Source organism: Anomaloglossus baeobatrachus, chromosome 1 (assembly GCF_048569485.1).
Source record: "Anomaloglossus baeobatrachus isolate aAnoBae1 chromosome 1, aAnoBae1.hap1, whole genome shotgun sequence".
Classification (NCBI taxonomy): Eukaryota; Metazoa; Chordata; class Amphibia; order Anura; family Aromobatidae; genus Anomaloglossus; species Anomaloglossus baeobatrachus.
Window position 1 is genome coordinate 853,220,282 of NC_134353.1, and position 25,750 is coordinate 853,246,031.

A 25,750-nucleotide genomic window follows, 5' to 3' on the forward strand; every position below is an offset into this window, starting at 1 on the left:
TTTTAAAACCAAAAAAAAAAAAAAAAAAAAAAAAAAAAAAATAGAGGATTCTGCCTCTCAAAAAATGTTACATGCTGCGTTCCTTCCGCCCGGCGGACGCAACATTGGCCAGCAGAAGCAACGCAGGTACTTTTGGCACAATCCGTCATCCATACAAGTCTGTGGGAAACAGCGGAATCCATTAACGGATTCCGCTGTTTTCCAAAAGGGCGGATTGTGACGGAAGGAAATTAACACAAGTGTGAAAGTACCCTAATACAGTTATGCAAAACCACAGTATATTTCCTTTGGTTCTGTAAAACGATCATTCGGACACATTATCAATGTAGAAATCCTTGGATAGTGGCGGGTCCTGTTTGTTCTCTGCACACTGGTATGAATGGCGATTTGGGTGCACAAAGTGTCCCTGCAAACATCACTGGATCACTGGCAGGAAGTGTTGTCATGAGAGCAGAGGACTTTGTGACCTTTTCAGATCCAGGATCTCCCTTCCTATAGCTCTGCGCGTGCTAATTCAGGATGTGGTGGCACGGGGAGACGTCGTATGTGGCGACAGCCATTTTTAATGAAAACAATTAATACAACAGAGAACAAAAAACATGTCGTGGGACTGGCGGAGACGACTTAATAAAATCGGGAGGACATTATTTGTTTTACGAAAATGTCATAAAGAGAGAACGGAGCTTAGACACCAAGGCAAAGTCTATAATAGCCGCTTTACAAACAAACCAGTTCATTAACTTCTTATAAACGGCAGCTACCGGGGTGGCGGAGATTTACATTTAATACATCGCTGATGAAACATCACCCGGGAAGGCGGCTATTCAAGTGTCACACTAATCCCGGAGCTTAGTGCCCCGTGACCCCTGTGTGAACGGGATAATCAGCTCTACCCATGTACATAGTCACACATTGTGTGCTACGACACCGCAGGTCACCGGGATCATGGAGAAATTGTGCCCTTGTTCCCCCATAACAACCGACCAGAAACTCTCCTCCAGTCTCAGAACCTATAGACCGCCATAGGCCTTCATCAAGCAGGAATATTCATTTTAGTTTATTGTAAGTATGCAATACATTATCCCATACAATTACTATACAGCAAAATAAACCCTTATACTGCTCAGTTTACATTTTTTTTTTTTACCCAAAAAGCGTCATATACCACACTATTCCTACACAGCGGGACACGTTATGGGGGCTCATCCTCCGGAGAGCCGGACTAGGTATTCTCTACCGGTAACGGACGCCCATCACATACAGAGATTGGGGACAGTAACACTTACCGTGATAACTGCCTTGCTGAGGCATATGGAGCCCCGGCACCCGTACTCCGTCTCATCCTCAGATTTGTAGTAGCTTAAGGTATTACTCTTTAGGATCACCCATCGGTCCTGCCAGCCATGTATGTAGTTGGTCCACTAGAAAGGAAAAATACATACAATCAATATCTCAGGAACAAGAAACTAAAGCAAATAACCAAGTGTTGTATATAGACGGGCAGACATTGAGGTGACTATCACAAAGGAGATCCGTCACATGTTACAGTGTGGACACAGGGCGTGGGTATGTCCACAGGGGGCATAACGAGGGAAAGAGTGGCTGTATCATAGCATTACCTACTCAGGGATAATTCTGGAAAATTTGTCTCGTGTATTGTTGAGGCGCGCTCAGCCTGCGCTCTCTCCCTCCTGCCCCCCCTTCACACAGGCGCACTCAGCCCGGGCCCCCTCCCTCCCCCGGGTGCGCTCAGCCCGGGCCCCCTCCCTCCCCCGGGCGCGCTCAGCCCGGGCCCCCTCCCTCCCCCGGGTGCGCTCAGCCTGCGCTCTCTCCCTCCTGCCCCCCCTTCACACAGGCGCGCTCAGCCCGGGCCCCCTCCCTCCCCCGGGCGCGCTCAGCCCGGGCCCCCTCCCCCCTGGACGCGCTCAGCAAGGCAAGGGACGCGCTCTGCCCGGGCTCCCTCCCCCCCCCGGCGCGCTCAGCCCGAGCCCCCACCCCCCCTCCCCCAGGCGCGCTAAGCCAGGCCCCCCACCCCCCCCCTCCCCCAGGCGCGCTCAGCCCTCCCCCTCTCCCCTCAGCACGCTCAGCCCTCCTTCCCTCCCCCCCAAGCGTGCTCCGCCCGGGCCCCTCTCTGGCTCCCCATACTGCTGTATAAAGCAGCTTTGTTTCTGTAGCATACATGTGCAGGGGCCCCTGAGGACTGTCTGATAGAGCAGTAGCGACCATTTCAGAGTGGCGCTTGTAAACTCGATAAGCAAAGAGATTGTAAGCGCTGCACCCCTTTGCCTAGGGGACTGGCTACTTTTCATACACTGCAGTTAGCCAGTAACCTAAGGAATCAGCAGTAAACAATAACATTTGCAATTTCACTGAAACTAAACTTTTTTTTAATCATTCTCTCTAGCGTGGAAAATCAGTTTAAGAGTCTGTCTTCAATCCTATTAAAAAATAAAATCTCATGTAAGTGGCTTCCAAACCTTGGCTTCTCCCCAGACTATTTCCTGCCTTCAGCTGTACGGATATCAGAGCGTACTCATTTGGAGTACAGATGATGGCAGTGATGGGTCAGTGCTGTGTCCTCCTCAGTGTTCTGCTTATCAGAACAATCTCCTGCAGAGCTTATCCCCAGAAATGACACAGGTGCTGAGCTTACACTTTCACTGCCATCATCTGTACTCCAAACCAGTACAATCTGAAATCAAATACACTGGGGAAAAGCTGGCGATGGGAAAAAAAAAAAAAACACTGTTATACAGGAATTAAGACAAATTTCCTTATAATGTGATAATCCATGCAAAAATTTTTAAAAAAGAATTGTATTTACTAATGAGGAAGCAGTTGTTAAAGCCAGTCATGACACGTACACAGGATCTTACAAAACCCGGCAGACAGGTCGGAGACACTACGGGGGGACGATCCAGTAATACCTGTATCCCATGCGGTTCAGCAACTTTCCTTTACAATCTAGCAGTCGCCACGTAACAATAATGACGCAGTACACCACATGGAGGAGAAAATGTAGGGAGGGACTACCGGGACCAATATTGTTCCAGAAGCACAGCGACCGGTCAAAACATAAACAGGTAATATGAGTGGGGGGTGCAATGACCACCACTACCCCAGCTGGGACGCTGCTTGTGGAATCATCACAGACGGTCAATCAGAGGAGACTCCTCAGCCTGTCTGACGTTGTAAACTTGTTAGCTTAAGAAGAGAAATGGCTTTTATACATTTCCAGGAGGAATAACAGAGGAAGGATAAAGCAGATCTCAAGGAAAAGCTCCAACATAATTGATAAGTAATTGCTAAAGTAAAGTGTCATGGGCTGATGATTTTCCAAGCAATCATTCCGAGTTGTTGCCCCATGTGAACGTGACTGATCAGACGGGAGACCACTGCCACGTGACCCCCACTTCTGTACAAGTGACCAAGACCACTCCACTGAACAGGCGAGCGGCTGCCACACACCAGACCCCAACTATTTCATGGCAGCAGGATGATACCCCGACCTGCCTGATGCCCGTCTCTCCGAGCGGCCCCCTGGACATGCAGAATGTGGCCGGCTGTGGACGCAGGCACTAACGTACAGATCTAGAAGAGGTGGATGTCCTGTACCATCACTCGTCTCCTCTGCTACAATATGGCCGCATCCTCCCATCACAGAAGCCTCATCTACACACAGACTTCTGACCAATGCTACAGATGATGACGTTGATCTGCTCTAGTCATTTACACCAACACACATTGTATCCCCCGTAATCTGTGCGACTGTCCTAAAATAATACCCCCATTTTCATTTACAATTCAGACCAACCACAGACCGGTAAAGGTTTGACGATCAGTGGGCGTTTCACTCCACAGAACAATCAGTAACAGATCGTCCTGTGCACACAAGTGGACGGCATTCTCCGCTGCACATCATGTTTACCAGCTGCCAACAAGGATTTTTAAAGGAATCTGTCAGCAGGGTTCACCCCCCAATGTATTATATGCACATGTAGCTCTTTCAAAGACGTCCAGCTTTACACGGCCGGTCCGTTACTGAGAAATCAGCGTTTCATATACAAATGAGGCTGAGGAGCTTTCTGGGCATGGAAGCGCTTCTAAAGCCTCCACCACTCCAGCTCTAATCCCAGCTCAGCATTACTTCCTACTGATTGACTGATGGCTTCTTTCACACAGTCTAGAGATTGTCAGTCATGAGGCGGTGGAGCTGGCTGGAAAAAGAGCTGGAGCGACAGAGGCTTCAGAGGGTCTTCCAAGCCCAAAAAGCACTCCCGCCTCACTTACATACCCAAACACTGACTTCTAAGGAACTGCATGACTTGTCTTGGAAAAAGTTATATGTGCATAGAAATAGTTTAGGAGGTGAAATCCTGCTGATCGGCTTTAAGTGAGCTTTAAAATGATGTACTCCGATGAACCAGGGTTTTGTCTTGATTGTCACATGACTGGCAACCTGTTTATACGGGCCAAAACTTGAACGTTTCCCCCTCCGCCCGGGTCCAGTGCATCCCCCTATAGCTGCTTAGGAGACTGATTGTTTAAAAGGCCGCAGAGATGACATTGACTGCTAAGGTCAGTGATTGCCTGCAGCGGTGATTTCACCAATGAAGCCTGTAAACAATAACCAAAGTAGCAGGCGAGGGGCTGCACTGAACCGGGGGGGGGTGGGGGGTGTAGTATTAGAGCATTTTAAGATTTTAACCCCCCCTACACAAAAAAACCCCGCTCTTCCTGGAAAACACAAGTGCGTTGGGTCAATTTTCCGGTAGAGGTGTCAGATTTTATCAGATGGCTATGTACACAAACCTACTCGGGTGTGACTGGACAGGTCGCTGCCTTAGGGTGAGACACAGGATGTCCTCTCAGGTTGGTAAGAGCCAAAACGCACCCGAAAAAGTGCTAAACTAAAAAGAGTGATCATTTGCATCTCTATATATAACACTTCTTGTTTATATGTTCAGGGGTTTTTTTGGCTTCTTTTAACTGACGTTTCCTAAGACATGAAGTGGTTAAACATATTCAGACCTTTCGCCACGTGTCCTCCGACTGGAAGCCGTTTACTTATCTATAAAACACAACCAAATAAAAATGGCTGCAGGCGAAAGATGTGGCAAGAAACGGACCCCAAAATATGAAGATGTTTCAGGAGTAAAGACGTCAGCGTGTCCTTCCTCGTCTTCCTCCGTGGCGGGTTGGCTCGCACACACATGAAAAGAGTCGTGTGCACACAGAAAACCACCTCAGTCCTGACAGTGTGAACTGGAGAGCACATGGGCCCCATCCACATCACACCGGTGGGGGAGACACCGGGTACAATAGTTGGTAACAGGAAGGAAGTGACCACATCCTGGTGGTCCTCACATCGCACAAGACGAGCGCTCCCCTGTAACAGCACATGATCCAGGAGAAACAAGCTCAGAAATTATTTATTTCCTATCAGCCATGCAAAGGTCAGAAGCAGTGTGGCATAATCTGGGCAGCGCCTCCATTCACAAACATTAGCCCAGCGCCGTATACATAGAGTCAGGAGCCCTGAGGAGAAGCTGCTCCATACAGACACACCCAAGTGGACGCGAGACATTCCAAAGCCTTCTATTAGGACGTCTGATGATTTCCAACTGTAGCGGGGAGGACGGCACAAAACCGCTCACTACGAGGGGCCGACCGGAGAGCGCACACATCTGGCCACAGCACGAGTGGGGGGCACCTGACCCTACAGGAGAATTACACTGCACCTTCTCATGAATGGCCTCCGCCCGAAGGTGCCAGCCACACGCCATGATATGATTCAAAGCGCAGACTTTCCTATAAAAATAATCCGCACTACAGGACTCCGAGCAACCAATCATTAAGGGGTCTCCGATTCCAGGCCATAGTAACCACCAGCACCTCTAACAGAGACCCCTCCGCACCTGCGAAGGGGATAAAGGGGTGACGTCCCCTGTGCAATCCTGGCCGATATAATGGCTGAGGATCCAGAAGAAGAAACAGTAGGGGCTTGTTCACATGCTGCGTTTTTCTTTTAAGAGTAAATAAATGCTGCACTTTAGGGTTGATCCAGATGTCAGTGACCATCCATTCGATCTCTGACCACAAACACAGACTGGACCCGGGCGTCACAGCCTCATAGGAATATATGAAGTGTCATGCTCCAGGCAGGAGAGCCACGGCCGGTCCACACATGGCGGTCACAGATCAGTGTGTGCACGGACTGGACCCGGGCATCACAGCCTCATAGGAATATATGAAGTGTCATGCTCCAGGCAGGAGAGCCACGGCCGGTCCACACATGGCGGTCACAGATCAGTGTGTGCACGGACTGGACCCGGGCATCACAGCCTCATAGGAATATATGAAGTGTCATGCTCCAGGCAGGAGAGCCACGGCCGGTCCACACATGGCGGTCACAGATCGTTGTGTGCACGGACTGGACCCGGGTGTCACAGCCTCATAAGAATATATGACGTGTCATGCAGCAGGCAGGAGAGCCGCTGCCAGTCCACACATGGCAGTCACAGATCGGTGTGTATGGACTGGACTCGGGCGTCACAGCCTCAGGACAATGAGGCCGTCATGCTCCAGGCAGGACAGCCACAGGAGGTCCACACATGGCGGTCAGAGATCAGTGTGCACAGACTAGACCAGGGCGCCACAGCCTCAGGAATAAATGAGGCTGTCATGCTCCAGTCAGGAGAGCCGCGGCCGGTCTGCACACTATGGTCTCAGATCGGTATTCGCGGACTGGACCAGGGCGTCACAGCATCAGAACAATGAGGCTGTCGTGCTTCAGACAAAAGATCCGCGGCCGGTCCGTACATGGCGGTTAGAGATCACTGCACAGACTAGACCCTGGTGTCACAGCCCGAGGAATATACTGTATGTCATGCCTCAGACAGGAGAGCCGCGGCAGGTCTGCACACTGTGGTCTCAGATCGGTGTGCATGGACTGGATCCCAGCATCACAACCTCAGGAATATATGAAGGGGTCGTGCTCCAGGCAGGAGAGCCATGGCTGGTCCGCACACTGTGATCTCAGATCAGATGTTGGATAAGCCCTTAAAGGAACAGGAGCGAGAAGGAGATCTAGGGAATCTCAGGCATAACCTGGTTATTCCTTCCTTATGGATGTGAACTAAACAATCACATCTGCATCAGGTCAAATCTTTCAGGGTTTCCTGCAGTAATTTTCCTACAATCTGTTTCTGGTGCAGAAAAATGTGCTGCAAATACTCACTGTGCACCCACAGCCTGACATGAACCCGCCGGACAGCCGACATGTGGAGGGGTGCGGACATAAAGTCATGTAACAGGCGGCACATCGAATGCAGCGACATAAAGACGCACCAGGGATCACACAATGTAATAAAGGGTCAGTGCAAAACCCGATCTGTGTGCAGAGGAATAAAACCACTACATGGAAACAAATCAACAAGCAGTGACTCACGAGAGTGGAGGATGGGTGGAGTAGTCATTAATGGAGGTGAAGGACAGGTCCTATGTCCACGTAGACAAGATGATAATCAGGAGCTCCCGTTAGTTATTGCCCAGTGTAAAGATGGAAATCACCAGAGAAATTAGCAAAAGTTCTCTACAGTGCACACTGCACACGGTGTCCGTCAGGTGGACGAGCCCCATGTGATGTATGATTAGTACCAGCGTACTCTGCTGTGCACACTGTGTCCGTCAGGTGTACATGCCACATGTGATGTACGATTAAGGCCTCTGCGGTGCACACAGTGTCTGCCAGGTATATGTGCGATGTGTGAAATACGATTAGTACCAGAGTCCCCTGTGGGGCACACTGCACACAGTGTCCGTCAGGTGTACACTTAGTACCCAAGTCCTCCGCAGTGCACACTATGTCTGTCAGGTGTACAAGCCACATGTGATGTACGATTAGTACCGAAGTCGTCTGCAGTGCACACGGTGTCCGCCAGGTGTATGTGCTCTGTATGATGAACACTTACAACCCAAGTCCTCTGCAGTGCACAGTGTCCATCAGATGTACATACCCCGTGTGATGTACGATTAGTACGAGAGTCCTCTGCAGCGCGCACGGTGTCCGTCTAGTGTACATGACCCGTGTCATGTACCATTAGTAAGAGCGTCCACTGCAGTGCACACGGTGTCCGTCTGGTGTACATGCCCCGTGTAATGTACGCTTAGCACCTGAGTCCTTTGTAGCGCACACTGTCTGTCCGGTGTACGTGCCCCGTGTAATGTACACTTAGCACCAGGGCTGTGGAGTCGGTAAGCCAAACCTTCGACTCCGACTCCGACTCCTCAAATTCTCTTGCACCGGCTCCGACTCCGACTCCTACATATATTGCTTATAGTTAGGTGAAAAATTTATTGTAGTACATGAATATGTGTATGTGAACATTAGACATTTAATAATTTTTATGATACAATAATCAAGATATTTGGATAGAACATAAAATATATTTATTGGATACAACTTTAGAACACAAAAAACTGTAATAAATTGTAAATATGTAATACACTATGTAATATACAGTAGATTACATATATATCTTGTGTGTGTGTATATACACTGTATATATATATATATTATATATATATTACATATTTACAATTTATTAGTTTTTTGTGTTCTAAAGTTGTATTCCAATAAATATTTTATGTTCTATCCAAATATCTTGATTATTGTATCATAAAAACAATTAAATGTCTGATGTTCACATTGTACTACAATAAATTTTTCACTTAAATATAAGCATTATACTAAATGTTATTATTTAGTAAAATATTCAGCACATTCTGCATTGCACTCCTGTCCCCAATTTATTATATATTTTAGGAGTCGGAGTCGGTGCATTTTATACCAACTCCGACTCCACCAAAATGAGCTCCGACTCCGAGACTCCGACTCCACAGCCCTGCTTAGCACCCAAGTCCTCTGCAGTGCACACGGTGTCTGTCCGGTGTACATGTCCCGTGTAATGCATGCTTAGCACCAGAGTTCTCTGTAGTGCACACGGTGTCTGTCTGGTGTATACGTCCCGTGTGATGTACGTGCCCCGTGTGATGTACACTTAGCACCCAAGTCCTCTGCAGTGCACACTATGTCCGTCGGCTGTACATGTCCCGTGTAATGTACGATTAGCACCAGAGTCCTCTGTAGTGCACACGGTGTCTGTCTGGTGTACGTGCCCCGTGTGGTGTACGTGCCCCGTGTGATGCACGATTAGCACCCGAGCCCTCTGCAGTGCGCACCGCGTCTGTCACTGCCTTAGTTCCATTGAATGCCATCTAACAACTAAAAAGTTGATGCATTAAACATGCGCTTTTCTTTTTCAGCCCTGACGGGGTGGGGGGGGCAGTGCACCATATGGCGGTGGTTTCGGATATCGCCACCACATCTAATACATAGAGAAATCTGCTGAGCACCGTGGTCTATGTATCTGTCAGTCTGGTTACTAGGGAAACACTGCCTAGCAACCAAAGTGCTGTCCATGGCGTCCCCTCGGTTGTCTGTAGCAATCAGTTTCACGTGATCAGCACTATCACTGAACTGAGAACACGTCCTTATAGTGCCGATGTGATTGTTACGATAATATCGCCTACAATCTGCACAATCCCACCACAGATGAATAAAGGACTAAGCCAGCACCGTGCGCTATAATCTGCGATCGGACGGATCATATTGGAGCGATATCGGAGCGCACCGGACAGGCGCACGATGCGGTGTGTGAGCGGAGCCGGCACTCACCTTAGACAGGAGCCCGCACAGCTCCACGGGCGGCCCGGACTCGGTCTCCAGGTCTTCCTCTGACCCGGAGGAGTTCCAGCTCTGATTATCCGACATGAGCGGCTGCTCGGAGCGCTGCGCTGCGCCGGTGACGACGGTCCGGGGAGCCTGCAGGTAGTCCTGCCCCTGCTGGCCGCCGCTCCGTGCGCCGCGTACAGACCTCAGGTAAATAAACATGCGACAGAATCGGGCAGCAAACTAGCGAGAGCCTAACGCCGCCATGTTCTCCCCCAGACGTCACAGCCCTGTGGAAGGCGTGGCCGAGAGGGACGTACAGCTTTAGAGTCAGCCACGCCCCTTTTTTGTAACCCACCCCCTCATCAGCTCAATCGAACTTTGGCTGGCGTGACAGCCTAACCTGTCTGTGAAAGACCCCGCCCAGACGTAGTAAACGTAGGACGTTGTAGCCGCCATGTCAGGCATTGGCAGCGCCGTGTGACGTCACCGCGTTTCGGTTACAATTTCATAGCATTGTACATTTTGAAATCTTAAACTTTATTGATAATAAAAGAAAAGTACAAGAGGAAAAGTATTCTTTCTTCACAGTGTGGAGCTCCCGGACTTTGACGCCTTGACTCTAGTAGCTGCTGTGGGAGTCTGGGGTCACATGGGGCACCTCAGTGTGGAGAAACCACGCCCACATGTACATTGCTTCAGTTTTCAAATTTAAAGGGGTTTTCTTTAACCCTTTCATCACCAGGCGATTTTCCATTTTTCATTTTCGTTTTTTGCTTCCCTTCTTCCGAGAGCCGAAACTTTTTTATTTTTCCGTCAATCTTGCCATATGAGGGCTTATTTTTTGCGGGACGAATTGAACTTTTGAATGAAATCATAAGTTTTGCCATATAGTGTACTGGAAAATGGGAAAAAAAATAAATGTGGTGAAATTGCAAAAAAAAGTGCAATTGCACAATTGTTTTTTGGGGTCTTTTATTTACCACTTTCACTACATAGTAAAACTGATGTGTCGGTGTGATGCCTCAGGGCAGCACGAGTTTGTAGATACCAAACATGTCTAGTTTTACTTTTATCTAAGTGGTGAAAAAAAATCAGAAGTTTGTCCAAAAAAAGAAGGGCGCTTTTGTCACCATTTTCTGAGACTTGTAGCATTCTATTTTTTCGGGATTTGGGGCTCAGTGATGGCTTATTTTTTGTGTCCTGAGCTGATGTTTTTAATTATACCATTTTTGGGTAGATGCTACCTTTTGATTACCTGTTATTGCATTTTTATGAAATATTGCGGCAACCAAAAAACGTAATTTTGGCGTTTGGTTTCTCTTTCTTGCCACGCTATGTACTGATCAGATTAATTGATTTTATATTTTGATAGATCGGGCATTTCTGAACGTTGCGATACCAAATTTGTGTATATTTATTTATTTTTTAATTGTTCTATTCATAGTTTTTCAAACCTTTTTCTTTTACATCTTTTATTGAGTTACGAGTCCATCTAGGAGAAGTTATTACTGCACAGTCCCATCGCAGCATCGCTCTGATCAGGAGAAATGCTGATCTCCTGTGAGTGCTAGCACTCTGTCAGTTCTCACAGGAAGTGAGTCATGACAGTGTTAGTTGTCATCAGCTGACCCTGTGCTACCATGACAACACATTGGCGCCCCGTGATTGCATCACAGGGCCGGCGATGGCAGCGGGGAATGGCGCGATCCCCGCTGTGGCCTTTTAAATCGCAATCAGTGTTTGACAGCGTGATCTAAGGGGTTAACAGGTGTGGGTGTATCTCCAATCCACCTGCGCCTGTTAGCCACAGCTGTCTGCTGATTAGATCACCAGACGTGCGGGGAATACCGCAGGCTCACCGCCGGAGCCCGTGGTAACCGGGGAGAGACGACCAAGGACATACCAGTACGTCCTTGGTCATTAAGGGGTTAATGGGTATTCCCATCTCCAAGATCCTATCCCAATATGTAGCAGGTGTGAAAATAATATTAGCAAATACCTCCATTTAGAAATGTAGTATAGTTCTCCTGATTAGCTATGTTTCCTACCTCCTGTGCAGGGCATTGCAGCTTGGGTATCCATGGTTACCACTACTCATATAGAGACAGTTAGTTGCTCATGGTTGTAACCATGGACATCTAAGCTGCAATGCCCTGCACATGAGGTAAGTGACATGACTATAATAGATGTATTTCCTAATAATATTATTATAATTACGCTTACTACATATTGGGATAGGATCTTGGAGATGGGAATACCATTTTAAAGCAGTTTCCAGAATGAGAAATATATATTTTTTCCCCCCCTAGGAACATCTGCCCACACCTTTCTACAGCTCGTGTGTAATACTGCAGCTCAGCCATATTCATGTTAATGGATTAAAGGGGTAGGTCACAAACTCTTATTAATGGGGTTGACTCAAGTGTAGTAATTCTATCACATCCGTGATTGCTGGAGCCCTGAGAGTTGGGGCTCTGAAGAGCCCATGTGAATGGAGCTAAGGTCAACCATCCGCACGGCCGCTCCATCCACAATGGGACTGCACTGTGCTCGGATATCCAGCACTCATATTATTAATGAACAGATTGGAATGTGCATGATCGATCACCTCTCCAGTCACACCAGTACTAGGGATCGTGGGTTTCCAGCGGTCGGACCCCAACAATCAGCAAGTTATCCCTCTCGCATGATAGCGCGCTCTTTTAGGTGGGATGTAAAAGATCTCATGTGCCCATACCCTAACACCCACTTCTGCCTTCGCACCCTCTATATCTGCACCTCTGTGTTCATTCTCTGTGTCCACACATACACAGTGCATTATTGGAACATGTGAAACTATAACACAGCACTATTGCAAAAAATGTTTTATGCCTTTTGGAATAAGGTAATAGTCAATGGTCTAAAAATAGAGAACGTATTAGTGTTTTATTGATCTACAACGTCTGTGTAAATGTCTGCTGTTTCCGAACAACCTACCTTAAATAGCAGTTACTTAGATGTAGCTATAGTGTGATATTAATAATATAGGCACCAATGTCTGATGGTGGCGAACAAGCAGAGACCTGTGATCTGGAGAACGGGGGAATCGGTCATATTAAAGGGAATCAACCTGCAGGATTTTCCCATGTAAGGCTATGTGCGCACTTACCGGATTTTGCCGCGGATTTTCCGCGGATTTGCTGCATGTTTCGCTGCAGAAAATGTTCATAACATCTCTGCAGTGAATCACCAGCAAATCCTATGGAGAAAAAAAATGCTGTGCGCACTGGGCGGAATTTGACAGCTGCATGTTTTGCTGCGGGAATCCCGCAGCAAAAACAAGTGCATGTCACTTCTTTTCCGCACATCGCTGCGGGATTTCACTCCATTGACTCAATGTTAATCATGAAATCCCGCAGGGAATAAGTTTTCCTGCGTTATTCCCTGCGGTATTTCGCGGTTTACCTCCGGTAATGTGCATCGCTTGTCTGCGGTTCTGCAGGGAAGTGATGTCATTACAGGAAGAGGAAGCAAAGCATAGAGTAAACACACACACATCACAGACACATCACAGACATAGAACACAGACACATAGAACACACATAGAAAGAAAACGGAAATATAGAAAAAAAAGAACGTGGGCTCCGCTGCATATTTACCGTCCAGCCGAGGTAAGCACACAGCGGCGTCCCGGTATTCTCAGGCTGGGGAGGGAGAGGGGCAGGGATAATGTCCCCTGCCTCACTCCCCCTCCGGCAGCCGAGAATATCAGCCGCCCCCGGCACTGTCGCATGCATTATGCGGCAATACCGGAGTGTCCTCGGCTCTTCTTGCCACCGTGTAGCAGTGGTGGCAAGGTAATACAAGGGGTTAATGGTGATGGGGGACCACCGCCATTAACCCCAGGCTTGATCATGGCAGCGTCTATGTGACAGCTGACATGATCAACCCGTAAGTAAAGTGAATAAAACACAGACACCGAAAAATCCTTTATTTTAAATAAAACAAACAAGCCTCGTTCACCATTTTATTAACCCCCCCCAAACAAAGCTCCGGCGTAATCCATAGGTCCGACATAATCCACAGCTCCGGCTCTGGCGTCCTGCACTGCTGACATCCAGCCGCGACTGTCACAGACACAGGATGAATGCAGCAGACAGCAGAGGTAATTACCGGTCATTTCCCACGGCCGGTAATGTGAACTCACTGCCGACCGTGGGAAATGCAGCGATCTGTCCTCTATCTATCCCTCTATCTATCCCTCTATCTGTCTGTCTATCTATCTATCCCTCTATCTATTCTTCTGTCTATCTACTATCTCAGAATTAAATGACTTTTTTTTTTTTTTTCAATGTGCTTTATTGCATTGAATGCAATAAAGCACATCCCAACCCGCACGCGGCAAAACCGCGGCAATACCGCGAATAATACCGCGGTAAAACCGCAGCAAACCGCGGCAAACCGCATGCGGTTTTCGGGTGCGGTTTCCCGCGGTTTTTTACCGCGGGTGCGGTAATCTTTGAGGGCATGCGGAATTTTCTCAAGAAAATTCCATTTCCCAGTGCGCACAGAGCCTTAAGCAAAGGCAGTGCTATACTGGCACTAGGATGATGATTAAAACCTTACCTTCACTTTTCAGATTGGATCTTTGATTGCAGAAAAAAACATTCGTAAAGGTCCAGAAATTGTTGCAGTCGTTGATTGGTGTGTGCGGTGGAGTGGACTTTTACGGGTCGGGTCCTCTGTGTATATTCCTCATCCTGGCTTGCCCCTTTTCTTCATGTAAATTTCGCGCTGTGCCTCCATTACTGCTGTTGGTGGCAAATACTCATTGTTAGTGTAATGATGTCTTTAATAAAATGGCGCCAGAGCCATCGCATGTGTATTGACTCGCCCCAGGGCTATGGGGTACTCGGTCACGGGCGGTGTACTACTGGGACATGTCACTGGGTGGCTGTTGCCCAGTTCCGTGATCCTGGGGGTCACTTTAAAAGGGGTTATGTACAGGGGAATATTCAATAAAGTTTATGTCATGACGCCACTTGCGGGTTGCGGTTTTGGAGATAGAACCGCCGCTGCACAGTCTCTTGCCTCTGGGGCTGATGTTGATGGCAACCTGGATGTTGGGCCCTCCGCAAGTAGGGCCGGGGCCCCAGGGGGTAGGTGATGGAGTTAGGCGCGGAAAGAAGGTAGGCCACACAAGGGATTGCAGTGTAACTGGTTCTCTTTACTCACAGCTGTTAGATGGCTGGTACCCGGCAGAAGGCTGGTCCTCACTACTGGTCCCCTTAGTCCCAGTGCCGGTTTGGTGACCTGGTGGCTTCTTTCCCCTGCACCTTTCTCAAGTTGGTGGGTCCCCGTGGCTTGGAGCGTCTGGAGGTCCCCTCCTAGTTGTCTCTCTGGTCTGTATGGCGGGCAGTGTGAACCCTGTAGGGTCGGGGTTCCGTTCCGTTCCCTGGTTCTCTCTTTACTGCTGGTGCCCCCGGATTTCTAAGGTCAGTGAGGTACTGGATGGTCCCCTCGTTGTGCAGACTTTATCACGTCTCCCTGGAACGTAGGGCTCTGTACCCAGTCGGTACTATGGTTCCGGGAGTACTCCACCATATTCCACCAGCAACCACACGCCTGGGCCCTTAGGTCACCGTTACACTCTCCTGTCAGTGTGGTTACGTTTGTCTCCTCTCACTTACTAACTGTCTGACTGTCCATCCCCTCCCACCTGGTTGTCGTCTCGTGGACTGGATCGGCTCCAACCCTAGATGGCCATCCATTGGATCCAACTCTAGTCTGTCACCAGTCCTTGAGGATGGGGAAAAACTGGGATTAAAGTGTGCTTTGCTGTTACCGGCACTGGTCTTCCAGATCCCTGAGGGTACGCCCTGCATCTTTGACAGGATGCAGTACCTTGTAGTGCCCTGATGGGTTCAGGGGCGCTACATGTAGCACCCACGGGGCAAGGGGTCAAATGTTTACTTGTTGCCGGGCCTGGTGATGTCGGATCTGGGGATGTCACGGGAGGCCCTGCCTGGCTTCGTGGCCTCGAGGCGTAGAATAAAAGGGAGGATGATGATGGTGGGAGAGAGTTTGATAATGGGGATAGTTTGTCTTGTCTCGTGACGCCACCTGCAGTACACGGCCAGGGATTAGCCGCCGCTGCTCTCGCTGTCCTCTGGGGCAGATGGTTGTAGCAGCTAGGATGGTTCTTCTCCCCACAGGTAGAGCGGGCCCCGGAGAGGATGATGAGGGGAGTAGTGGCCGTTGGTGCCGAAGCGCGGGGCTCCAGCGCCGGCAAGGGCAGGCGGACACAGTTTCTGTGGTTTCAAGGTTTCTTTACTCACAGTCCCGGTTGCCATTCCCAGAGTACCGGTCTTCGCCGTGCTGGGCCCCAGTCGATCCCGAGCAATTTGAGGTCACCACCGGTGTTCCCACTGGGAGTCCTTTCTGGTCAGGGTCCCTCCAATCCTGGTATATGTGGAATGTGGAATGGGCTACGGGTGTTTCCTGCACTCTCCGAAGACCATTTAAGCATAACAGAGCAGTATACGTGGACTTCATACAGAGTAATAGGCAACAACTTCAAAGAACATATACATACACAGAAGACCAGAAGTCTTTAGATTTGCCTAAATAACCATATACCCCATAGTCCAAAAATCACCAATACATGCACACCAAATGCATATAAAAATATATTTTTATTGGGTCGGACATATGAAATCATGGTATATAGATAATAGTGACATATAAAACCAGGTTTAGCAGACAAATGAAGGCGAATAGATTCCCCATGTGGGGCCGCATGCAAATTAGTACAGGTACAGGTATATACTGGCTCCCTGATATGGTAAGTGCAAGGTGATTTACAAGTAAAGTGAACAACTTTAATTCACAGCAGGCGATATGCTAGACAAAAGTCAAAGGATCACCTGATAGAAGGATAAATGCATAGATATCACCACAGCACAGAAACCCAGCAGGGAGCTTACCTAGGTGGATGAAAGAGCATGCAGACACACATGGGGACCAGTCCCAACACGTGTTTCGTGTGATGAGATGACTTCCTCAGGGTACTGTGTGGTGTGCATGTATTGGTGATTTTTGGACCATGGGGTATATGGCAAATCTAAAGACTTCTGGTCTTCTGTGTATGTATACTCTCCGCAGACCCTGGACTCCCATGTAGCTGTAGAGAACCCGGGCTGAGCTACCTGCTCCAAGTTGCAGGCCCTATAGCGCTCCCAGAATTGTTTGGTAAAAGAAGATTGTGTGACGCCCTGGACTAGCCAGGTAGTCACAAACACAACATCACACACACACCCTCCCCTGGTTAGGCAACAACAGTCAAACAAAATCCTTGTTGCCGCCCTCCAAGCTTGATGTCCACACCAGGTGGGGCGGAGCCAGGCAGTTGGCCCCACCCACCGAGTTCACAGTCCTGGAGGCGGGAAAAGTAGTCAGTTTCAGTTAGTGATGGGCAGTCCGGCTCTTTTTGGTGATCCGGTTCCCATGGCTCCGTTCACCAAAAAGAGCCGGATCTTTCAGATCGTTCTCGGCTCCTTATTAAATATGTGTTCACCCCAGGTGAACATATATTTAAGATTATAGTAACGCCGCCAAAGCCCCGCCCACCCGCGGCTAAGCCCCACCCACTTACAAGTGGTAAATTAGATTGCTGAGTAGGCGGAGTTTAGCCGCGGGTGGGCGGGGTTTGACGGCGAATGAGCCGTTTAGATATTTTTAGTGGCTCACACTAGTGATCCGGCTCCTGTCGTTCACAGCAGGGAGCCGGATCTTTGTGTCGGATCGTTCGCAACCGACACATCACTAGTTTCAGTTTAAGTTGGGAGTTGAAAGTGACAGGAGAGAAACTGTTGGTGTCTGGGTAGGAGCCAGATGCTGGTAAGGAAGGTAAATATCGGGTAACCAAGGTAAGGGCTTCTTGGTTACCCAATGTTTACCGTGGTTAACAGCGTCCGCAGAGGCTGGCTCCTGCTGCCTGCACACGTAGCAGAGTACACATCGGATAATTAACCCAATGTGTACTCTGGCTAGGAGTGCAGGGAGCTAGCGCTAAGCGGTGTGCGCTGGTAACCAAGGTAAATATCAGGTTGGTTACCCGATATTTTCCTTAGTTACCAAGGGCAGCATCGCTTCCACGAGGCGCTGCTGGATGGGGGCTGGTCACTGGTTGCTGGTGAGATCTGCCTGTGTGACAGCTCACCAGCAACCCATGTAACGACGCTCCAGCGATCCCTGCCAGGTCAGGTTGCTGGTGGGATCGCTGGAGCGTCGCTTAGTGTGACATCTCACTTAGTGACCAAATGTAGAACTGTTGGAGGAAGGTTCAACTAGAAGACATAGGTCTTTTTTCAACCTATCTGTAACTATGTAACAAAAAAAAATAAAAAATAGTATATACAGTGTGACAGCACCAGGAATGGTCAGCATGCCAGCACTGTATAGTATAAATTTTGCCTCACAGTAAGCCCTCCATTTGAAATGGAGGGCTTACTGTGAGGCAAAATTTATACTATACAGTGCTGGCATGCTGACCATTCCTGGTGCTGTCACACTGTATATACTATTCTCTGCGTCAAAACTGTGCTGCAATCATTACCCTCCAGTGATCTAATTACACGTTCTAAACCTGTCTGTTTCCCTTATCAAAGATGGCGGCCATGGCTTCCTGTGTAGGAGGGGCTGTAATCTTCCAGGAAGAGAAGCTTCAGAGTCGGACAGTGTTCTGTATAGGAGGAAGCAACGGACTGTGTGTGAATGGAGGGAAAAATAAAAGTGAAGCTGCAGCTGATAGCACCCACTCTCTGGTAAGTGATCTATAGGGCTGTGCGGCGCCATCTTGTCCAGATGCAGGGAGGTCATTATGTGACTGGACTCTGCGGTCACCATCTGCAGAGATGTCCAGACTTGTCCCTGCTCCACGTCAGGGAACAATGACAGCTTATATCAGATGCTGGGACTTTCTGGTTAAGGAGAAACTACAACTCCCAGCATGCTGCAGATGTCAGGGCTTGCTGGGACCTGTAGTTTCACAACCTTATTCACTATATTATTACTAGTGATGAGTGAGCGTGCTCATTAACGATCAGGCACGACTCAAGAACCGAGTATAATGGAAGTCAATGGGAAATTCGAGCAATTGTAAATTGCGATGCTCAATGGAGAAACAAGCAGTGGTGACACTCGCCCCTCAGTGGATGGGCTGCAGCGGTTGAGCCGCACAGAGTTACATGCTTGGACATTTCGGGATCTGTTCACATGGGGCAGCAGTGGTGCAGAAACTTATTTTCAGAGCGGGAGGGAGGTTTTTTTTTTCTTATTTTTTGCAGAAGTTTCTGTAACCAATGTTTTGTGTGTGAATTATTTTATTCCGGATGTTTGGGCTCTTGCTGTGACTCTTGGTCCAAGCACAGCCGTCCGGGGGTCTCAGACCAGAGCTTGACAAGCCCACAGGTGTGTATAAGGCTACTTTCACACTTGCGTTTTTTTCCTTCAGTCGCAATCCACCGTTTTGGAAAACAGCGGAATCCGTTAATGGATTCCGCTGCTTCCCATAGACTTGTATGGATTACGGATTGCGACTGATGGACCTGCGTTGCTTTCGCTGGCCGACGCTGCGTTGCTTCCGCCGGGCGGAAGGAACGCAGCATGTAACATTTTTTGAGCGGCGGAATCCTTTATTTTTTCACTGCGCATGGCATGCTCACACTTTTTTTTTTTTATTTTTATCACAGAAACTTTGTTTTGTGTCTCGGTGGCTGAACGATCAGCTGATCACCCGGCAGCCGGCATGTGAGAGCGCTCAGCTGATCGCCCGGCCGCCGGCATGTGAGAGCGCTCAGCTGATCAGCCGGCATGTGAGAGCGCTCAGCTGATCAGCCGGCATGTGAGAGCGCTCAGCTGATCAGCTGGCATGTGAGAGCGCTCAGCTGATCAGCCGGCATGTGAGAGCGCTCAGCTGATCAGCCGGCATGTGAGAGCGCTCAGCTGATCAGCCGGCATGTCAGAGCGCTCAGCTGATCAGCCGGCATGTCAGAGCGCTCAGCTGATCGCCCGGCAGCCGGCATGTCAGAGCGCTCAGCTGATCGCCCGGCAGCCGGCATGTCAGAGCGCTCAGCTGATCGCCCGGCAGCCGGCATGTCAGAGCGCTCAGCTGATCGCCCGGCAGCCGGCATGTCAGAGCGCTCAGCTGATCGCCCGGCAGCCGGCATGTCAGAGCGCTCAGCTGATCGCCCGGCAGCCGGCATGTCAGAGCGCTCAGCTGATCGCCCGGCAGCCGGCATGTCAGAGCGCTCAGCTGATCGCCCGGCAGCCGGCATGTCAGAGCGCTCAGCTGATCGCCCGGCAGCCGGCATGTCAGAGCGCTCAGCTGATCGCCCGGCAGCCGGCATGTCAGAGCGCTCAGCTGATCGCCCGGCAGCCGGCATGTCAGAGCGCTCAGCTGATCGCCCGGCAGCCGGCATGTCAGAGCGCTCAGCTGATCGCCCGGCAGCCGGCATGTCAGAGCGCTCAGCTGATCGCCCGGCAGCCGGCATGTCAGAGCGCTCAGCTGATCGCCCGGCAGCCGGCATGTCAGAGCGCTCAGCTGATCGCCCGGCAGCCGGCATGTCAGAGCGCTCAGCTGATCGCCCGGCAGCCGGCATGTCAGAGCGCTCAGCTGATCGCCCGGCAGCCGGCATGTCAGAGCGCTCAGCTGATCGCCCGGCAGCCGGCATGTCAGAGCGCTCAGCTGATCGCCCGGCAGCCGGCATGTCAGAGCGCTCAGCTGATCGCCCGGCAGCCGGCATGTCAGAGCGCTCAGCTGATCGCCCGGCAGCCGGCATGTCAGAGCGCTCAGCTGATCGCCCGGCAGCCGGCATGTCAGAGCGCTCAGCTGATCGCCCGGCAGCCGGCATGTCAGAGCGCTCAGCTGATCGCCCGGCAGCCGGCATGTCAGAGCGCTCAGCTGATCGCCCGGCAGCCGGCATGTCAGAGCGCTCAGCTGATCGCCCGGCAGCCGAGAGCGCTCAGCTGATCGCCCGGCAGCCGAGAGCGCTCAGCTGATCGCCCGGCAGCCGAGAGCGCTCAGCTGATCGCCCGGCAGCCGAGAGCGCTCAGCTGATCGCCCGGCAGCCGAGAGCGCTCAGCTGATCGCCCGGCAGCCGAGAGCGCTCAGCTGATCGCCCGGCAGCCGAGAGCGCTCAGCTGATCGCCCGGCAGCCGAGAGCGCTCAGCTGATCGCCCCCGGCAGCCGGCTTTTGAGAGCGCTCAGCTGTTCGCCCCCGGCAGCCGGCTTTTGAGAGCGTTCAGCTGATCGCCCGGCAGCCGGCTTTTGAGAGCGCTCAGCTGATCGCCCGGCAGCCGGCTTTTGAGAGCGCTCAACTGTTCGCCCCCGGCAGCCGGCTTTTGAGAGCGCTCAACTGTTCGCCCCCGGCAGCCGGCTTTTGAGAGCGCTCAACTGTTCGCCCCCGGCAGCCAGCATGTGAGAGCGCTCAGCAGATCGCCGGGCAGCCGGCTTTTGAGAGCGCTCATCTGTTCGCCCCCGGCAGCTGGGTGATCAGCTGATCATTCACAATAGTCTGCCGCAGGTAAAACTATAAAAAAAAAAGCAGATTCCGTTGTTTTGTACGATGCGTTCAACGCAAGTGTGAAACTAGCCTACGCCTGTCACCTTCTGCAGCTCCTGGATCAAATTTGCATTTTCATGGGGTTCTGAAAAAGTTTTACAGCTCACTGGTTGTTTACTAGTTGCAGCCTTGTGCTGTCCGGTTTCCCTGACTATTTCATAATTTAGAAAGCTTTTTATCAGGTTTTTTTTATTTTATTTTATTTATTTACATTTGAAAAAAAAATTGACACTGCTGAAAATCTGATCCAGGCCATGGACATTGGTCCGATTTTATATTTCTACTTTTTTTTAATGTATGAGAAAAATCTGACTGAGGCCAACAATGTCCGGCGGATCAGACCTTTCCCTCCAAAAATAAAAGGGTCTGTAATAATATATGAAAAATCCTCCCGGCCATTTGGGGTGAGGGTAGGACATAGGGACGGTAATATTTCCCCCAATATAATTATCAGATTGTGGTCCGATAGAACATGGTGTAAGTACAGAAGACAGAGGTGACGTGAGATTTGCACATTATGCAGTTGTTTATTTAACCCCCTCCCACCCCCCAAATCCCAGTAAATGTGACGTGCTGCAATACTATGCTCAGCCTGTATAAATAGGACACATCGTGCAGTATGGCCTAATGTAAACTATGACGAGGCCTCTTTTAGCGGATCGTCGGGGATGCCAGGAACCAGACCCCACCCATCTAATGGCTCTCATTAGTAGGGAAAAATTAGGCTACGTGCGCACAGTGCGTTTTTCGCAGCGTTTTTGCGCGTTTTTAGCTGCCAAAAACGCACAAACGCAGCGTCAAAAAAACGCAGAGTGCGCACATAGCCTTAGAGGGTTGAATTTATTTTTTAAAGGGGCTGTCTATCCCTTCGATACAGATGGTCTAGCTTTAAGTTATCAATGTCATATTTGTGGGGACCGGCCATCTGTCAACCCAAACAGTTGTGTCGAGCTCCTGTTACGGACAGATATACAGAGCCGGTGTGCCGCAGAACGCCATACACTGTACAGTGGCCATTCTCCGGTACTGCAGCTCTTCAACCGTGTACCAAAAAAAATCTAAGAGGTTTGATCATTGAAGGTATGCTTTAATTGAAAAACAAAAATTACTAAAAGATGCTATTTTTTCCCCCTATTCCCGGTGATCTTCCATTTATAGTAAATCGATGATTTTCTTGCCTCTTTGATGTGTGTGGACGGTTTTCGTCTATTCTTATTATTATTGGATTTAGCCATTTTCCAGTAAAGATTTAATGTGACATTTAACTGAAAATTATAGATTTACCATCAAGATTTCACCTTAAACAGGACGTTCCGGTAGCGCTCCGTCATGTTTAAAAGTAGAAACGAGTATCGTTCACATGTTGTCACAGTGGTAGAATATTTGCTTTAATTTTCCCGGACATTTAAAAATAGAAACCATTAAAAAAACGTATCCAACCATGATTTTCATGAGAAAATGTTAAATCACAACCAAGTTGCCCTAATATTGCTGTGACTTGGGGTGGTGGGAGGTGTTTCAGGCTATTTGGAGATTTAAAGGGAATCTGTCACCAGGTTTTTGCTCCATCTCAGAGCAGCATAATGTAGAGACAGAGACCCTAACTCCAGCGATGTGTCACTTACTGAGCTGTTTGCTGTCATTTGTTTTCTCTGCTGCAGATCTAGCAGTTATACAGAGCTCATGAATATGCTGGACTACCTGCAGCACGCCAAGTAGTCTTGTAATGATAATCTACTGCTGATTAAACAGTGCTTTTATCAAAACTACACTAAGCAGCCCAGTAAGTGACACATCAATGAAAACAGGATCTCTGCCCCTACATTGTGCTGCTCTCAGATTAGATGGCAAAAACCTGGTGACATATTCCACTTAAGAAGGTTATCGCCTATTCACTGGGACTGATGGGGAGAACTGGGCACTTGTAGAAGAGGGGCAGGTTAGTCTATATCTTCCACTCCATTTCCCTCCTTCTGGCTTCAGTCTGATGGCCAGAGAATAGAACACAAGTCCATTGTCCTGGCAATTGTCCAGGTCTTATTGGTGCACACTGATCTATCACTGTTCAGAGGTGATAAGTAGTGGTGGGAGGACTCGCAGGTACCCGGGATCAGCGGGTCCAACCAGGTTTAAAAAATAAATAAATTAAACCCGATTCAGGCCCGGAATTGATCCCGGATATCAGGCTAGACGTCCAATCAGGAGGTTAAAAATGGTGGTAAAAGGGATAGGGGGATTGGAGCAGGCGCGTTATACTTACTGCTACTTCCGGGACCACTCATTAACCTCATACATAAGCACTGCTTCCACCGCCCGTCCCCACATCTTTGATTGGTTTCAGTCAGACGCGCCCCCACCCTGTGTGACAGTGTGTATGACTGCTTTCAATCAGAGGTGCTGTGTGTGTATCTATTGCTGTAAAAATACCTGCAGCCGCTCAGGTTTGTTGCATCCATTAGTTGTAACAATCCCGAAACTTTACCTGTGAGTCCTGATTGCCCTGGTGTGGTGGCAATTGGGGTAATAAGGGGTTAATAATGGTTCACAGCTACCACTAAACCATAGATTAGTAATGAAAGGTGTCTGAGACGCAAACACTGACAAAATGATTTATTTGATGTAAAATACAAACAAAGCACCCTCTTTCACCCCTTTATTAACTCCGAAAACACCCAGGTCCGACGTAATCCACAGAATGTCCGATGACGATTTCAGCTCTGCTACATCTGAAGTGACTGCATGCGGGTCTAGAATATGACCACCCGCTGTGAGCTTCAGGCAGAGACTGAGCCATGCGATGAGTGGTGATGTTGCTCAGTTTATTTGTGGTCACAGCTGGAGATTTCCATTTTCCTCCACCTGTCATTGCAGGTAAACTGACCTCAGGTGACCTCATTGATCTGAGCCATACACTAAAGGGAATCTCGCACCAGGTTTTTGCTCCCTCATCCGGAAGAAGCTGTATGGAGAGAGATCATGATTCCAACAATGTCACTTAGTTTATTGGATGCAGCAATTGTGACACAATCAGACGTCTTAGTTGTAGCAGAGCTCAGAGGGTTAAACCTGCCACAGACTTCTGTGTACTGTCATGGTTCCACCTCCCCGTCCACATGGCTAGGGGGATGAGCCTTCTCTCGGGCCTCACTTCCGGAGCTTGGATGCTTTAAATTCTGTCATCTCTGGTGAACCTATAAGCTTAGCACTGCTTTGCCTGTGATTGCTGGTCCCTGTGTTTCCTGATCCGTCCTTCCCCTGTGCGCTGTCTGTGTTCCGTCCCACCTCCCACAATAGCCCCAGTCGTTCCCCCTTCTCCTACCTCCCCACTCGGTTGCTTCCTCTGGTACTGACCTCGACCCCGCTTTTGCTCGTTCCTCCAGTTTTTCTCACCGTACTGTGTATGGCCTGGCCTGCCTGACCATTCCTCGCACGCCCCGTGGCCTCTGTATTCTGGCTGACTCTGCAGGGCAGTGCTCCCGCGCACACTGTGTGTCCACCTCCATGCTGATGCAGCTCTGTGTAGTGTCTTTTCCTGCAGGGCTCCAGCTCTCCCTGGTGGTAGCCTGACATGTACATTGTATAGTGTTAGTGAGCTGCTTATCAGAGGAGGGGGTGTGTTTGGACCACATGGCACAAGGCAGCTAGTCACAGCAATGATAATGTCCTAGTAATAAATCCTTCATTGTAAGTAAACAGCACACAGCCTAATAAATGGCACAGGGGCTGAAACACAGATTTCAGCACTATCTCTTCCTGCTTTCAGATTACATAGCAATAAACTGCTGATAGACTCCCTTTACACGTTGAGAAAAAAAGCTACGTTTTTTTTTCACCCTTCTTGGAATTTTTTTTTCCTCCATTTTTTCATAACAATATAAGTTAAATGTAATGGTTGAATTAAAAACGATTAATCATCCTGTAAAAGAAAAAGTCCTCGTATAGCTGTGCCAATGGGGGGGAAAAAAGGCAAAAAAGAAATTACTAAAAGCCCAAAACCCCCAAAAATCACAGTCATGAAGATTTTAAACCAAATACCCCTTTACTATACTAGTGAGACTGCTGTTTCTTTTGACTTCAATGAGTCTGTTGCTTATACGTTTAACACTAGACGTCCCAGAGAGGGGTCATTGAACATTTCTACCATTGGAATCCTATGGAGCTCGAAATTCCTGGGACTTCTAGTGTTAAAGAGGTAAAGGGGTTGTCTGGAATGAAGGGGAAAAAAAAACTAGCTAAAATTGGGAATACAGTGGAACCTCGCTTAACGAGTAACCCAGTTAGCGAGTATTTCGCCTAACGAGCAAAGCTTGCTGTAAATTTATAACTCAGTTTACGAGCAAGCTTTGCTGTACGAGCAAAATACCGCACACACTTCCGGTTCTGTACATCCACCGCGCTCTAACCCGCTCTT

General features: G+C 49.2%; 2 protein-coding genes across 2 annotated transcripts in view; one reads left to right on the top strand and one right to left on the bottom strand.

Annotated features, from left to right (window-relative positions):
• The window catches only part of CERT1 (ceramide transporter 1), a 102,183-nt gene extending 92,154 nt beyond the window's left edge, over positions 1-10,029 (bottom strand). Inside the window, exons 1-2 of the mRNA XM_075325475.1 lie at positions 9,740-10,029; positions 1,287-1,421 (exon numbers count right to left, since the gene is read on the bottom strand). Coding sequence (XP_075181590.1) covers positions 1,287-1,421; positions 9,740-9,955 — 351 coding nt within the window. The 5' untranslated portion in view covers positions 9,956-10,029. The remainder of the gene's footprint in view (positions 1-1,286; positions 1,422-9,739) is intronic.
• Positions 10,030-18,452: 8,423 nt separating this feature from the next.
• Positions 18,453-25,750, top strand: part of POLK (DNA polymerase kappa) — a 158,067-nt gene continuing 150,769 nt past the window's right edge. The window contains exon 1 of the mRNA XM_075325483.1: positions 18,453-18,540. The gene's annotated coding sequence lies outside the window, so the exon portion shown is untranslated. The remainder of the gene's footprint in view (positions 18,541-25,750) is intronic.